Source organism: Narcine bancroftii, chromosome 1, assembly GCF_036971445.1.
Source record: "Narcine bancroftii isolate sNarBan1 chromosome 1, sNarBan1.hap1, whole genome shotgun sequence".
Lineage (NCBI taxonomy): Eukaryota > Metazoa > Chordata > Chondrichthyes > Torpediniformes > Narcinidae > Narcine > Narcine bancroftii.
The window spans coordinates 432207107-432221459 of record NC_091469.1 but is presented as its reverse complement, the minus strand read 5'-3'; the positions used below and the strand labels follow the sequence as shown (position 1 = coordinate 432221459).

Genomic DNA, 14353 nt, shown 5'->3' with positions numbered 1-14353 from the left:
TTCCTCTTCTTCAGGAGTTCAAAACTTATGTCTGGATAGAAAAAAAATTTTTGACCTTTATATTCCAGTGGCTTTTTGTCTTCTCTTACTTTCTTCATTGCTTTCTCCAATATATTTTCTCTTGTTGTATATCTTAAGAATTTTACTAAAATGGATCTTGGTTTTTGCTGCGGTTGTGGTTTCGGGGCTAAAGTTCTATGTGCCCTCTCTATTTCCATTTCTTCCTGTAATTCTGGTCTTCCTAGGACCCTGGGGATCCAATCTTTTATAAATTCTCTCATATTCTTGCCTTCTTCATCTTCCTTAAGGCCCACTATCTTTATATTATTTCTTCTATTATAGTTTTCTATTATATCTATCTTCTGAGCTAACAGCTCATGTGCCTCTAACTTTTTAATTAGATTCTTCTAATTTCTCTTTTAATTCCTCTACTTCCATTTCTACAATTGTTTCTCGTTCTTCCATATTTCCCACTCTTTTTCCTATCTCTGACATGGCCATTTCCATTTTATTCATTTTTTCTTCTGCATTCTTAATTCTTCTTTTTATCTCATTAAATTCTTGTAATTGCCATTCTTTCACTGATTCCATATATTCTTTAAAAAAAGATACATCCATTGTCTTGCCTTTCTCTTCTTCTTCCACTTCTTTCTGTTCTTCTTCTTCTTCCTCTGTGTTGACCATCTGTTGTTTCCTTGTTTTCTTTTTACCCTCTTCTTTCTTGTTGTCGTTATTGTCTGTGTTCTACACCTGCTGCTGTGCTGCAGGTGTCTCTCTCAGCTGTGGAGATCGACTCCGCAGCTGTTCACCCCTCCCGTCAGTGTGTTTTTTTTCATGCGCATCGCGCACTTTTACTCGGCTCTGCGAGCCATTTTTGTAGTCCCGATCCCAGGACTTCTACTGACCTGCGGAGGCGGGCTTCTCTCTCCGCGGCGGGCCTCTTCGGACAGGTAAGGCCTTCACCTTCTTCTTCTGACATTCTTTCTTCCTCTTTTCTTCCCGTTGTTTTCGACTTTTTTCTCTTCGCTGCCATTTTCTTCTCACCTTTATTTTTACTTTATTATAAATTTTAATCTTGTACCTTTGTGCTTTGTGTGTTTTTTTTAAACTTTTCGGGAGAGGGCTGGAATTCCCTGACTGGCCACTACTCCATCACGTGACTCCTTCAAATCATAAAGTTGATGAATTTCATAAACCTGTGAATGTTGTTTAGCAGCCAGTTAATTTCTGAAAAGGAATAAACACGGTTTCTTTACAGAAAACAAGTGACTCAAATTCATTTCAAAGGTTACAATAGCAATTCCAGAAACTTGCTACAAATTCCAATACTGCCATCTAGTATGGTAAAACACAGGATTCTGTTGACACTGTGGTTAAGTGGGAAAAAACACACACAAATGCTGGAGAAACTCAGCAGGTCAAACAGTGCCTTTATATAGCAACGGTAAAGATATATCACCAGCGTTTTGGGGTTGAGCCCTTCATCAAGGTGTGGGTGGTCAGGTATTAATGGATTACTTGAGTTCTCACACAAATGGTTCAAAGAAGTAGTGTCAAGCCAATTACATGGAATTAAATTTGTCCATTTACTCCTCCACTGTACTGCTCCCCAAGACCCCAAGATTAAAATTGATTTCTCCTGACAGTCACCAGAATATGTAAATGCATATACGTACTCAACACAAAAACAACTTGTGCCTATCAATGCAAAATTCTTCCTGAATGGATTACATTTTTCAGGCATTGCTGGCAATATAGATGAAACGGTCTACATCAATGGATCTATGCTTACATATTTCCTTGCCTGGAAACTCACCAAAAATTTCTTCACTCCCTGTACTGCAGCAATTGGTGAACATAAACACAGATTTATTTATCCACTACTCAAAGCAAAAAATTATAACAATTGGGCAATTTTTCTGTGTTTCACAAGAATTAATTCTGATGAATTTCAGATATGCTTGGGTGCAATCATGAGGCTGTTAGACATCAGATTTTTGGTGAGTGTCAGATGATGCTTTCAAATTGACATTTTCATACCCTCAAAAAAAAACTGACTGGTTTTCTCTCCAACAAGCCAACTCCCTGTGATAGTGGTTCAAGATTGCATGCCATGGCCATCTTCTGAAATACAATCAGGAATGGGCAATAAAATGCTCGTCTTGCTATGCCCAGATTCAAAAAATGTAAGAAATAAAGTAAAAGGTTAAAATATCAAAAAGAATGAATCTATTGGCCAGCACAATCCACTCCAACATATTCAATTTGGGTAAAGCTAATTCTTTAAAACAAATTTAATGGGTACTGCAATGAAATATGACCATTAAAAGACACACATACATTTCTTTAGAACTTTTTACTCTTCTAGGTGAGACATTGCAAAATATCTTTAGAGGATATGTAGCAACCAATTTGTACAATGTATGCTCCCCTCGATAGCCATCTGAAATGGCAGAAATATTGAGTCTCTGCTTTATAATTTCATTTTGCATTTCTTTATGTCATTCTTCCTGGTCCTAAAAGCTTTTCACAACATCACTACTGGTGCAAAATAAGGAGCAAAGATATCCAACTATTGAAGATCAATGTTTTATAAGTTATATGCAATAAATATTAGAAACTACAAGTTGTCATCTGTTCTTACATGATTAAATCTTGCACGATAAAACATAGTTATATCCCAAGTTGCCAGCCCAACAGAGGCTCAATGAAAAATATTGCCTACAAACATTTCCAGAGCAACAAATTATAAATGTTTAAATCAGTTTGTTCAAGAACTTGCATCACAGATAAAATTCTTCTTAATCCTTACACGTTTTGTTTTCAGCCAAGCCTGCTGACAAAGCCATAGCCTGAATGCAGGCTCAAAATTTACGCAAAAGGAAACATTTTCACAAATTACTTACTTCAACATGGAAAAAGCTGCTGTTTTAAACTGGCACAGAAGTTGAAATAAAAAGCTTATATTTTGAATTCCTTTGGAATGCTGGGTAAAGTTCAACACGACCTAACTTTCAGAAAGTCAAAGTAGTTTCAATTACATGCTGACTGTACAGCAATATAATTAAACCAGAGCACAAGTTCAAATTTACACCATCATAATAAAAGGATGAACTTGGCTATCAGAAAATGAAGATAAAAATGTCCAGGAGTTTTTCAAAAAAATAACTGCCTCTCTGTGGCAGTTTAATGACCAGTTTAATCTTCACACAAAATTAGTACAATTCCATCCATTGATCACTGTCGCCCTCTAACTGCCTACTGATCTGACAATCAGTCATCTTGTTAGGCTAACCACATTGGGTATCAAATGTCTGTTTGTGGCTGGAGTACCCACATAGAAAGAATGAAGTAATAAATGGAAACTAATATTTTGGGTCAGAAATCCAAATACCATGAGCCTTTCCATAAGATTTAATTTGCCACTCTGCTATGGCAGAGTATATAGATGTTTTTGGGAGATAAATTTGGAAAGGTTTGTTAGAGTGGGTTACATACAAACACCTTAAAACAGATCTTATTTAAAATACTGGAGCTCTGCCCCTGCTAGACATATCGGGGCATCAGAGCTTTTGCAAGAGCTTTGAAGAGTGCTCGAGACTTCACTAATGGATTGTTGTTTAAAAAAGGCAGCAGATGAAAGATCTTGCTGGAGCCGCAGATTGTCTGGAAGAGAACTTGCTCTAGGAGGGTCATGTGGTTTTGCAAGCAGAGAGAGTCAAATAGGCTTTTCTCTATGTGTCAGAGAGAGAGAGACAGACAGAGATCACTTGTACAGTGTTACAGCCAGCAGACAGTAGCTGGGACTGGAATAGGACAAGCTGGCAAGCTTGTGGACAGCCCGTTTGGAAGACAGCCTGGTCAAAGCTCTTGTGGTTCACGCAAGAGGAGAGGACTAGCTGTCTAATAGAAGAAGAGAAACAAAAAGGAACTCTGTGGTGACCTGAAAGAAAGAGATCACCATCTGGAGAACCCTGAAGGGGAAAGTTTCATCAACAAGACCCTGAAGTGGCTGATAGAAGTAAATGTACAACAAATCTTTCTCTGAAAACCGACAAGCGGCAACCATTTACCTTTCAAGCACCAAAGCCTAGTGAACTTTATAAATGTTAAATTCTGTGCACAGTCTAAGAATTGCCTACAACCAGTGAACTTGGAGGAATGAGAAGAGAGATTGGACTGTGAACCAAGGAACATTTCTGAACTTACACACACATTACATACACATGCGCTTAATTAGGTTAATGAAGTCGCTAGCGATAAGTTAAAATGTGATTCTGTTTTCATTATTTAAAGATAATTAAAAACAACTTTTGTTTAAGTAAGCATATGTCTTGGTGCTGGGTTTATGGGTCCTCTGGGCCCGTAACACTGCAGATAATGGGGTTGAAGTAAAAATACAAAGCTGGAGTAACTCAGCCATTTAGTTAAACAGTGTACTTTAAATACCTTGATGAAGGGTTCTGCATCTTTATCTTTGCTATATAAAGTTACACTGTTTGTCCTGCTGAGTTTCTCCAGCTTTGTGTTTTTAGAGTTGATTTGCTGACAATTTATTTTCAGCTGCTTGGAGCTTAAGTGAGGAAGCCCACAGTGTAAAGCCTACATTCAGTTAATCTCATGCACAGACAATAATAGGTGGCATATCCATTGAAATGTGAGGAGCAGCATCACTGTGCCCTGAAGTACAATGTGTACATGCTTTCATGAAAATTAAGGAGGGAAATGGCAATTTTGGACTCCCGAAGATGCACAGCCTTCTGGCCTTTGGTAGTTTATTTCAAGATTTTCGTTACTGTTATCCCTTACCTGATCTAGTCCACAAGTGTTGCCAACGTGATTCAAATGATTTTTCATGAACTGAAAAGGGTCAGTTGATGTATCACGAGCAAACATCAGCCAGCAGAAGAGAGGGACTTCTTTTTCTTGCACTCTATTGCAGTCAAGTTTAATAGCCTTAGTCAACATCATAATTTTCACAGCTTCAAACATCTTGTATTCTTCTGTATCCATTTTGAACAGATTCTCACAGGCAGCCCTTCTTTCTTCCCAGCAATCCATTTCACATAAACGAGTACACTGATGGTGGTAGTGGGGCAGAGCAAGAGGAAAGTTAAAATTACAATGCATCATATTATTTTGTTAATTCTTTCAGTCAACATTTACAAATGTAACATAGGAACAAATGAAAAGGAAACAGTGGGTCAAACGATCTAACTTGCTCCATCATTCTACAATTGTTGAGCCCATCTTCAATTTCCTTTAATTTCCATATGGTCCAAAAGTATATCTCAGCCATGAATGAATTTAATGACGAGTGAAACACAAAAGCTTACAAATGCTGTGATTGTAGTAATAAAAAAACCAGAAACGCTGGTCTCACTGACCTGCACCCAGTTCATAGTCCTCCATACCCCTCATCCATGCACTTGTCCAAATTCTCCTTAAATGTTAAAATTGAGCCCACATTCACCACTTCAGTTGGCAGCACGTTCCACACACCCAACACTCTGTGTGAAGAAGTTCCCCCTCAGGTTCCCCCCAAACATTTCCCCTTTCATTCTTAACCCATGTCCTCTGTTTTGTGTCTCACCTATCATCAGTGGGAAAAAGCCTACCTACATTTACTGTCTATAGCCCTCATTATCTTAAATACCTCACATTTCTACGCTCCAGGGAATAAAGTCCTAACCTGTTTTTCTGTAACTCAATTCCTGAAGTCCAGGCCACCTCCTAGTAAATTTTCTCTGCACTTTCTATTGATATCTTTCCTGTAGTTAGGTGACCAAATCCGCACACAATACTCCAAATTTGACCTCACCGATGTCTTATACAACTTTACCAATAACATCCCAACTCCTGCACTCAATACCTTGATTTTAGAAGGCCAATGTGCAAAAGCTCTCCTCATAACCCTATCTACTTGTAACCCCACTTTCAAGAAACTACATATCTGTACTCCCAGATCCCTCTGTTTTATTGAACTCTTCAGTGCCATTTACTGTGTATTTCTTTTCAAAATCCTTCCAAAATCCAACACCTCCCACTTGTCTGTATTAAATTCCACCTGCCATTTTTCATCCCATTTTTTCAGCTGGACAGATCCCTCTACAAGCTTAGAAAAAAAATTCTTTGCTGTCCACAATGCCTCTAATCTTTGTGTCATCTGCAAATTTCTTGATCCAATTTACCATATTATCATCCAGATTATTGATATAGATGACAAACAACAGTGGCCCTAGCACCGATCCCTGAGGCACACCACTAGTGACAGGCCTCCAGTCTGAGAAACAACCATCCACTACCACTCTCTGGCTTCTCCCATATTGCCAACGATGAATCTAGTGTACTACCTCACCACGAATACCGAGCGTTTGAACCTTTCTGACTAATCTACCGTGTAGGATCTTGTCAAAGGCGTTACTAAAGTCCATGTAGACAATATCCCACAGCCTTTCCTTCATCAATTTTCCTGGTAGCCTCCTTGAAAAAACTATCAGATTAGTTAAACATGCACAAAGCTCGTTGACCATCCCTAATCAGTCCTTGGCTATCCAAATAGTTGCTTCTCCGATCTCTTAGAACACTTTCCAGTAATTTACCTACTTTTGATGTTAAGCTCAATAGCCTATAATTTTCAGGGTTTCTTTTGGAGCCTTTTTTTTAAAGCAACGGAACAACATGAGCTACCCACCAATCCTCTGGCACCACACCCATGGCTAAGAACATTTTAAATATTTCAGCCAGAGCCCCTACAATTTCTTCACTAGCCTCCCTCAATGTCTGAGGACATATCGTGTCAGGCCCTGGGGATTTGCCAACCCTTATGGGCTTTAAGACAGCAAGCACTTCCTCCTCTTTTATCTGTATAGGTTCCATAACCTCCCTGCTTGTTTTCCTAACTTACCAAAGCTGACCACACAGATCTTCAAGGGGATCAATTTTGTTCCTTGCTACCTTTTTGCTCTTAATACATCCATAGAAACCCTTAGGATTTTCCTTCACATTGTCTGCCAAAGCAACCTCATGTCTTCTTTTAGACGTCCTGATTTAATTCTTGAGAATTTTCTTGCATTTTTTAAATTCCTCATGTACCCCATTTGCTCTATGTTGGCTATACCAGTCACAAATCTCCCTCTTCTTCCAAACCAGATCCCCAATATCCCTCAAAAACCAAGGTTCCTATGCCTGTTAACTTTGCATTTAATCCTAACAGGTACATACAAACTCTGTCCTTTCAAATTTTCACCTTTGAAGATCTTCCATTTACCTAGCACATCCTTTCCAGAAAACAACTTATCGCAATCCACCAATTTTAGATAGTTTCTCATTTCCTCAAAGTTAGCCTTTCTCCAATTTAGAATCTCAACCGAGCCCCAAGCCTATCCTTCTGCATAATTAGCTTGTAACTAATGGCATTATGATCACTGGACCCAAAATGCCTGTCTTGATCACTAATAGGAGATCCAGTAGTGGACTTTCTCTAGTTGGTACCTCTATACATCAATTTAGAAAACCTTTCTGAACACTTAAACTCCAAGCCATCCAACCCTTTAAAATAATGGGAGTCCCAGTCAATATGTGGAAAATTAAAAATCTCATTCTATCACAACCTTGTTTCCTGCAGCTGTCTGCTATCTCTCTACAGAATTGCTCCTCCAATTCTTGCTGACTATTGGGTGGGCTATACAATACAATCCCTTGAGTGTGGTCATACCTTTCTTTTCCTCAACTCCACCCACAGAGATATGTTCTCAAGGTCTGTCCTGCCTGGATATTTTCCCTGACAAGAAATGACACTCCTCCCCCCCCCCCCCCCATTCCCCCTCTTCCACCCTGCTCTATCACATCTGAAACAACAGACCCGGAACATTGTGCCACAAGTCCTGCAACCAAGTTTCACTAATGGCCGTAATGTCATAATTCCACTTGCCAATCCACGGTCCAAGTTTGCCTGCCTTTCCTGCAATATTTCTTGCATCAAAATAGATGCACCCAAGAACATTTCCACCACGTGCAACCCTTTGACCTCTAACATCTTTTCACATTATCTTTTCCCTCCTCCACTCCACTATATACTCAGGCACTGTGGTTCCCATCCATTTGCAAATATAGTTTAAACCGTGCCCCCCCCCACCCCGGAATAGCACTAGCAAACATTCCCATAAATACATTAGTTCCCCTCCAGTTCAGATGTAAACTGTCCCATCGACACAGGTCGCACTTTCCCTAGAAGAGAGCCAGATGATCCAGAAACCTGAAGCCCTCCCTTCTGCCTCATGTCTTCTTCCACGTGTTAAGTTGCATTATCCTCCTATTTCTAACCTCACTAGCACATGACGATCATGAGATAAAAACCCTGGAGGTCCTGACCTTCAACTTTGCACCCAACACCCTGATCTTTCTTTGCATGACCTTATCACCCTTCCTACCCATGTCATTGGTCTCTGCATGGATCACAACATCTAGATGCTCACTCACTCTCCCTCCTGAGAATGCCCTCTTATCTATTCCCCTAAATATGGAATTTCCTATCACTACAGTTCCCCTCTTATCCTCCCTGCTCTTCTTAGCCACAAGACCAGATTCCATGCAAGAGACCTAATCACCCTGGCTTGTTCCTGGTAGGTTTTCCCATCAGCATGAAAAACTGAATACTTGCTATTGAGGGAACAGCCACAGGGAACTGGCTGTCTCTCTATACCTATCATAATCTTATACATTTTTACCAAGTCACCTCTCATTCTTCATCACACCAAAGAGATAAGTCCTAGCTCATTCAACTATTCTTCACAGGACATGTTCTCTAATCCAGAAAACATATACACTGAATAGGATCATCGTATTAGCCTGGCCAAGTCTTTGGTGAATCATGTTAGTTATATCAGATTTTCTTTTTAAATTGACTGTTTTGCACCTGATACAGGGATAGCAAAAGTTAGAAATTTAGAAGGGTTCGTTTTTCTTGAGCTGACAGATGATAAAGACTTTGCTGAAAGTGTAGGAGTTATTGGTCAATTGGGTGTAAATGGGCAGCTCGAGCTCATGGGCCAGAAGGGCCTGTTTCTGTGTTGTACGTTTACATTTTTAAAAATGAAAAATTATCATAATGTTATAAACTATTTCAGAAGTGTCTTGGGTGCATGAACGTTTGAACAAAGGGAAACAACACAAAAGAATCTATCTGTCAGTATATGGCAGGGTCAATTCATAATTCATGGCAGAAAGAAAAATTCACTCAAGAATTCTTTGTTTTCATCTGTAAAGCAGGCCATAAACATTGATAAGAACTAGCATCACTGCAAACATTATCTGGTCCTCATCAAGATTGCTTTCCCTGAAAAGGCCTCAGCTACTCCTCGACTCACAGGCAACCTACTCATAGGTGCAGTAGTGCACAGGAAGACCATACATTAACCATCTTCAAGATGAATAACTATAACCTGATAATTCATCTCAAACATCACAGAAAATGTTTGTGTGATGCATCAATGACAGTCAGCAGAGAAACAGAGTCCATTTTGTCAGGTTGATCTGCTAATATTAGAAATAGGAATAGTTAAGCAATAGGGCTTTCTGAATGATACATTAATGGGGGAGATGAAAGAGAATCAGGGAAAGTCTGGAATAGAGTGAACAGCAGACATTAAATGACAAAAGCAGTAATAGTGCAAGATAGCAATCATCAAGAGGGAGTGTAATACAGAGTAATTCTCTTTACACAGTTGTTATCTGATCTACTGGATTATTTACAAAGTTTTTGGTTTATATTTTATTTAAATAACTTAAGTTCCACCATTTCATGAACAAGTGACAAGACTGGCATCACCGAAATGCTTAAATCCTGATCTTATTCGATGGTTCCATACCGTCAGGACTGGAATTCAAGGGAGCAACCAGTAATCCAAACCCTTGACGTATATTTGTGGGCTAAAAGAGGTATTATATACGGGTTTGTTATTCCTCAACCCTGCACCACTATCTTTTATTATTTTGAGCTAGATGTCCAATGCAAAATGAACACGCACTGCAAATGGAGAATTATGGGTAAGGCGAGTCAGTGGTACTGAAACTGAGCTTGGAAATTAAATTGCTGGTGAAACTCAAAGTTCCAGAAAAAAGTATCTAATGAGGGAATTGATGAATGACCTGTCAACAAATAAATTACACGAGTGACAAATTAGCAAGCATCAATTTACTCAGCTCCAACACCAACTGCCAACACGCTCCACAAAATTCCACTTTTTTGCCCCCACTGGGATTAACAAGAGCTTGGATGCAGATGAATAAGAGGCAAGTTAGTTCTACAATTTGAGACAGCTCAAAAGAGGAGCTTTTCTTGTATTTGTTCATTTCTATTGCTTTCTCTCACTGCTTGGCTCCCCCAGCACATGGCTGTTCATCAACATCCTTGACTGGCTCATCGGAACCAGGTATCGGAGCCAGGACTCACGAGGGTGCTGAGGGAAAGAAGGGCTCCCAAAGGGCCTCAGGCAATGAAGGCTTCCTGATCTTGTTGGAGGTTTGGATCTGGAGCTCAGGTTGCCGATGCTACAGGGGCTGCAGGAACACTGGAAGCAAATCTATGGACACACCATAGCCCCTTTCACATCACTGATTCCGTGCAGGTTAACCGGCTAATTTAGTGGATCCGTTCTCAGTAATCATGCGGTGTGAAACATCCCAACCTTACAGGGAGAGTCAAATTCAACTGGGGTCTGATATTTGGTGGGGGCAAGTGTCAGAGCCTGTCCAAGCTAACTCACTAATCGCTTCTGGGGGTATAAAAGCACAACCTGCTCTCGCATCGTCACTGCTGGAGGCGGGACCCCCCTTAAAATGCCGGGTTGTCGATTAACCAGGTACATTGGGAAAGGTTCCCGAGTACAGCCTGCCCTACAAGTTTACCCGCTTCCTCGGAGGATTGGCAGTGTGAAAGTGGCTTCTGAACAGACTCTCTTTTGATTCTCTCAAACTGTAAGGGGTGCTTTATAGCAGGCAGAAGACAATTCTGTATAATATTCTGTACTGTTACATGACAATAAAAAAATCTGGAAATACTGGAAAGTCATGTAGTGGACCTAATTTTGTTAACTGCCTCCAGCAAACAAACAAAAAATAAAATTTTGGATACTCTGAAGATTTAAAATGAAGATTGATGTGACCTTAAATGAATTAGCATTTGAGAGCAAATGTGGCCCGTAAAACCAAAATATTCTTCTCCAGAATGACAAGTTTTGCTGTGGCACTGACATTGTCAACAACGACCTGTGCCTCCACCCCTCACCAGGGGTAACAGCACATTTAAGTAAAAGTCATGTTTTCTTTTCACCTCGCATAAAGTAAATTTTTTTTGTTTCTTATGTAGTCAATAGGAGAGAAGTGCAGAAGAAACCAAAACGTGACTATTTCACAGGAAAGGGGGCCCATAAACTTTGAACAGAGTCCAAGGGGGCCACTGCCGAAAAAAGGTTGAGAATGGCAGCTCTAGCATATAATGGGTGAGCATTCACTTGATACATTCTTTATACAAATGCTTTAAATAATGGGTTTTCAAATATGCAACCTCTGACCAGGAGTTAGAGGTCAGGAAATTCTGTTCTATCATTCTCTGAATTACAAGGAACCATACTGGGATAAATTTCCATGAGTATTCATCATATCACACTGCAATACTGGCAGACACCTCAGTAATGGACACTTGATCAGCATTTCTGCCAACCTCCATTCAAATTTTCTTGTAGAAAGGCAAAAACTATCCAAGGAAAAATGTCATGGGGACAGCACAATGGGGCATCTAGTAGAGCCAGTGCCTCACAGCTCCAGAGACCTGGGTTCAATCCTGACCCCCAGATTCTGCCAATGAGTGTGTTTCCACTGGGTGTTCAGGTTTCCTCCCATATGTGAGTTGGTAGGTTAATTGTTCAGTGTATGGGTGAGTGGTAGAATCAGGGAGCAGTTGATGGGAATGTGGGGAGAATAAAATTGGATTAGTGTTGGATTATCTTAATGGGTGGTTAATGGTCACCCCCGACCTGTCAGCCGAAAGGCCTCTGCTCCATATCCCTGAAACTACAAAATTTCATATTTCCCTGGAATCCATTCTCTCCTGCATGTCTAATGTCCTTTTTATTTTGCCACTCATCTACAATGGACACAATTTTCAGTAGCCAATTAACCTATTAGGAAGTCTTTGGAATGTGACAGGAAACCCATATGGTCTGAGGGAGAGAACTTAAACTGCGCAGACTGCTCTGGTGGTCAGCATTAAACCCGATTTGCTAGAGCTGGGTGGTAGTTTCCCCTTATAAAAGGTACTTTAATTATTTAAAATAATTTGTGAACAAACCTTTTAGATTTATTTTTAAAGATAGGGATTGTAAGCAAGGAATGGAGATGGCTTCATTTTCAAATTTTAGTTAATTTTGAAATTGCATTGTATTGCACAAATTAACAACAAAATGTACCTTTTCTTGCAGTGTAGTCAAATATCCCTTCAAGACTTTTACAGGATTTTCATTCCCTGAGCCTTGAACACCAAAGTTCCAATCCTTGATCCAAACATAGTTTGTCTCAATGAGCTTGTCAGGAAGCTGGAAATTAGAATTATTGAATTATTGAGTCTGCAATTAAACAATAAGATGGTAGTTTTATACAACAAAACAACCAACTGAAAAACCTCACAAAGATAAGCGTATACAGAGCCGTTGTCATACCCACACTCCTGTTCGGCTCCGAATCATGGGTCCTCTACCGGCATCACCTACGGCTCCTAGAACGCTTCCACCAGCGTTGTCTCCGCTCCATCCTCAACATCCATTGGAGCGCTTTCATCCCTAACGTCGAAGTACTCGAGATGGCAGAGGTCGACAGCATCGAGTCCACGCTGCTGAAGATCCAGCTGCGCTGGATGGGTCACGTCTCCAGAATGGAGGACCATCGCCTTCCCAAGATCGTGTTATATGGCGAGCTCTCCACTGGCCACCGTGACAGAGGTGCACCAAAGAAAAGGTACAAGGACTGCCTAAAGAAATCTCTTGGTGCCTGCCACATTGACCACCGCCAGTGGGCTGATATCGCCTCAAACCGTGCATCTTGGCGCCTCACAGTTTGGCGAGCAGCAACCTCCTTTGAAGAAGACCGCAGAGCCCACCTCACTGACAAAAGACAAAGGAGGAAAAACCCAACACCCAACCCTAACCAACCAATTTTCCCCTGCAGCCGCTGCAACCGTGTCTGCCTGTCCCGCATCGGACTTGTCAGCCACAAACGAGCCTGCAGCTGACGTGGACTTTTACCCCCTCCATAAATCTTCGTCCGCGAAGCCAAGCCAAAGAAGAAGAAGAAAGATAGAACCATAGAGCAGTACAACACAGAAACAGGCCCTTTCAGCCCTTCTAGTCAATGCCGAACCATTTTTCTGCGTAGTCCCACTGGCCTGCACTACTTTACAATGATTCAGACATCCTAGCAAGTATCAAGAGAAACAAGATAGAAGGAAGAAAAATTATTGCATTAGATGTCTCTCAGGCCATCACATGCATGCTAGCCCATTCTAGTCTCTGGTTCTCAGCCCAGAGACCTGTAGATAATTGCCTTGATCATTCCACATTTTTTGAACAAGTGTTTTTCCTGCCTGCATATATCTTCCAGGTAGCAAGTTCTAAACCATGCTACTCTCCAGAAAATAGATATAGGTTATTCGACATCTTATTCCAAATTCATTAATATCCTGGCTAATCTTTTACATTCGATGAAGAATTAGAAAACAAAGAATCATCGTGAACAGTCATTTCTTAGGTTGGAGGGTGATGGACAGTAGTTCTCGAATGATCAGTGCTTGGACCACAACTCTTCCTGATAAATATCAGTGACTCAGATGTGTGTGCACACAACACCCTGGATTTCATTCAAGGCATGAGGTACGGACACAGCAAAGTTCCAATGAAATTCTATTAAAGGTCACAAATGAAACAATCCAGTCCAATTGTAGTCACGCTTTTGGAAGGATTCGAAGGACCTAAAGAAATTGCAGTAAAGATTTATAGAATGGTTTCAAGACGAGGAATTTCAACTGCAAGGTTAAACTAGATAACCTGAGATTCCTCTCTCAGGGAAAGCGGTTTGGGAAAAGATTTGATAGAAGCATAAAAGAACACAACAGTTCTAGATTTTATAGCAGAGGGAAGCAGCTCCCACTTATCAGTGGTTTAAGGATTAAGAGAGATGGTTTCAAAATGACAGACAAGGGATAGAGATGGATGTGAAGAATTTCTGTTAAAAGCAGGAAATAATGACACTTAATATTTATTTATTTTTGGTTTAATTTTTTTATTTGATAAATGTAAATATA

At 40.3% G+C, this 14353-nt stretch overlaps 1 protein-coding gene across 4 annotated transcripts in view; it reads right to left on the bottom strand.

Moving 5' to 3' along the window:
• Window positions 1-14353, bottom strand: part of LOC138751660 (ubiquitin thioesterase otulin-like) — an 81207-nt gene that overhangs the window by 39814 nt on the left and 27040 nt on the right. For all 4 annotated transcript variants that reach the window (XM_069914237.1, XM_069914236.1, XM_069914238.1 and 1 more), the window contains 2 exons: window positions 12468-12593; window positions 4810-5079 (listed from right to left, as the gene is read on the bottom strand). In XM_069914237.1, coding sequence (XP_069770338.1) covers window positions 4810-5079; window positions 12468-12593 — 396 coding nt within the window. The remainder of the gene's footprint in view (window positions 1-4809; window positions 5080-12467; window positions 12594-14353) is intronic.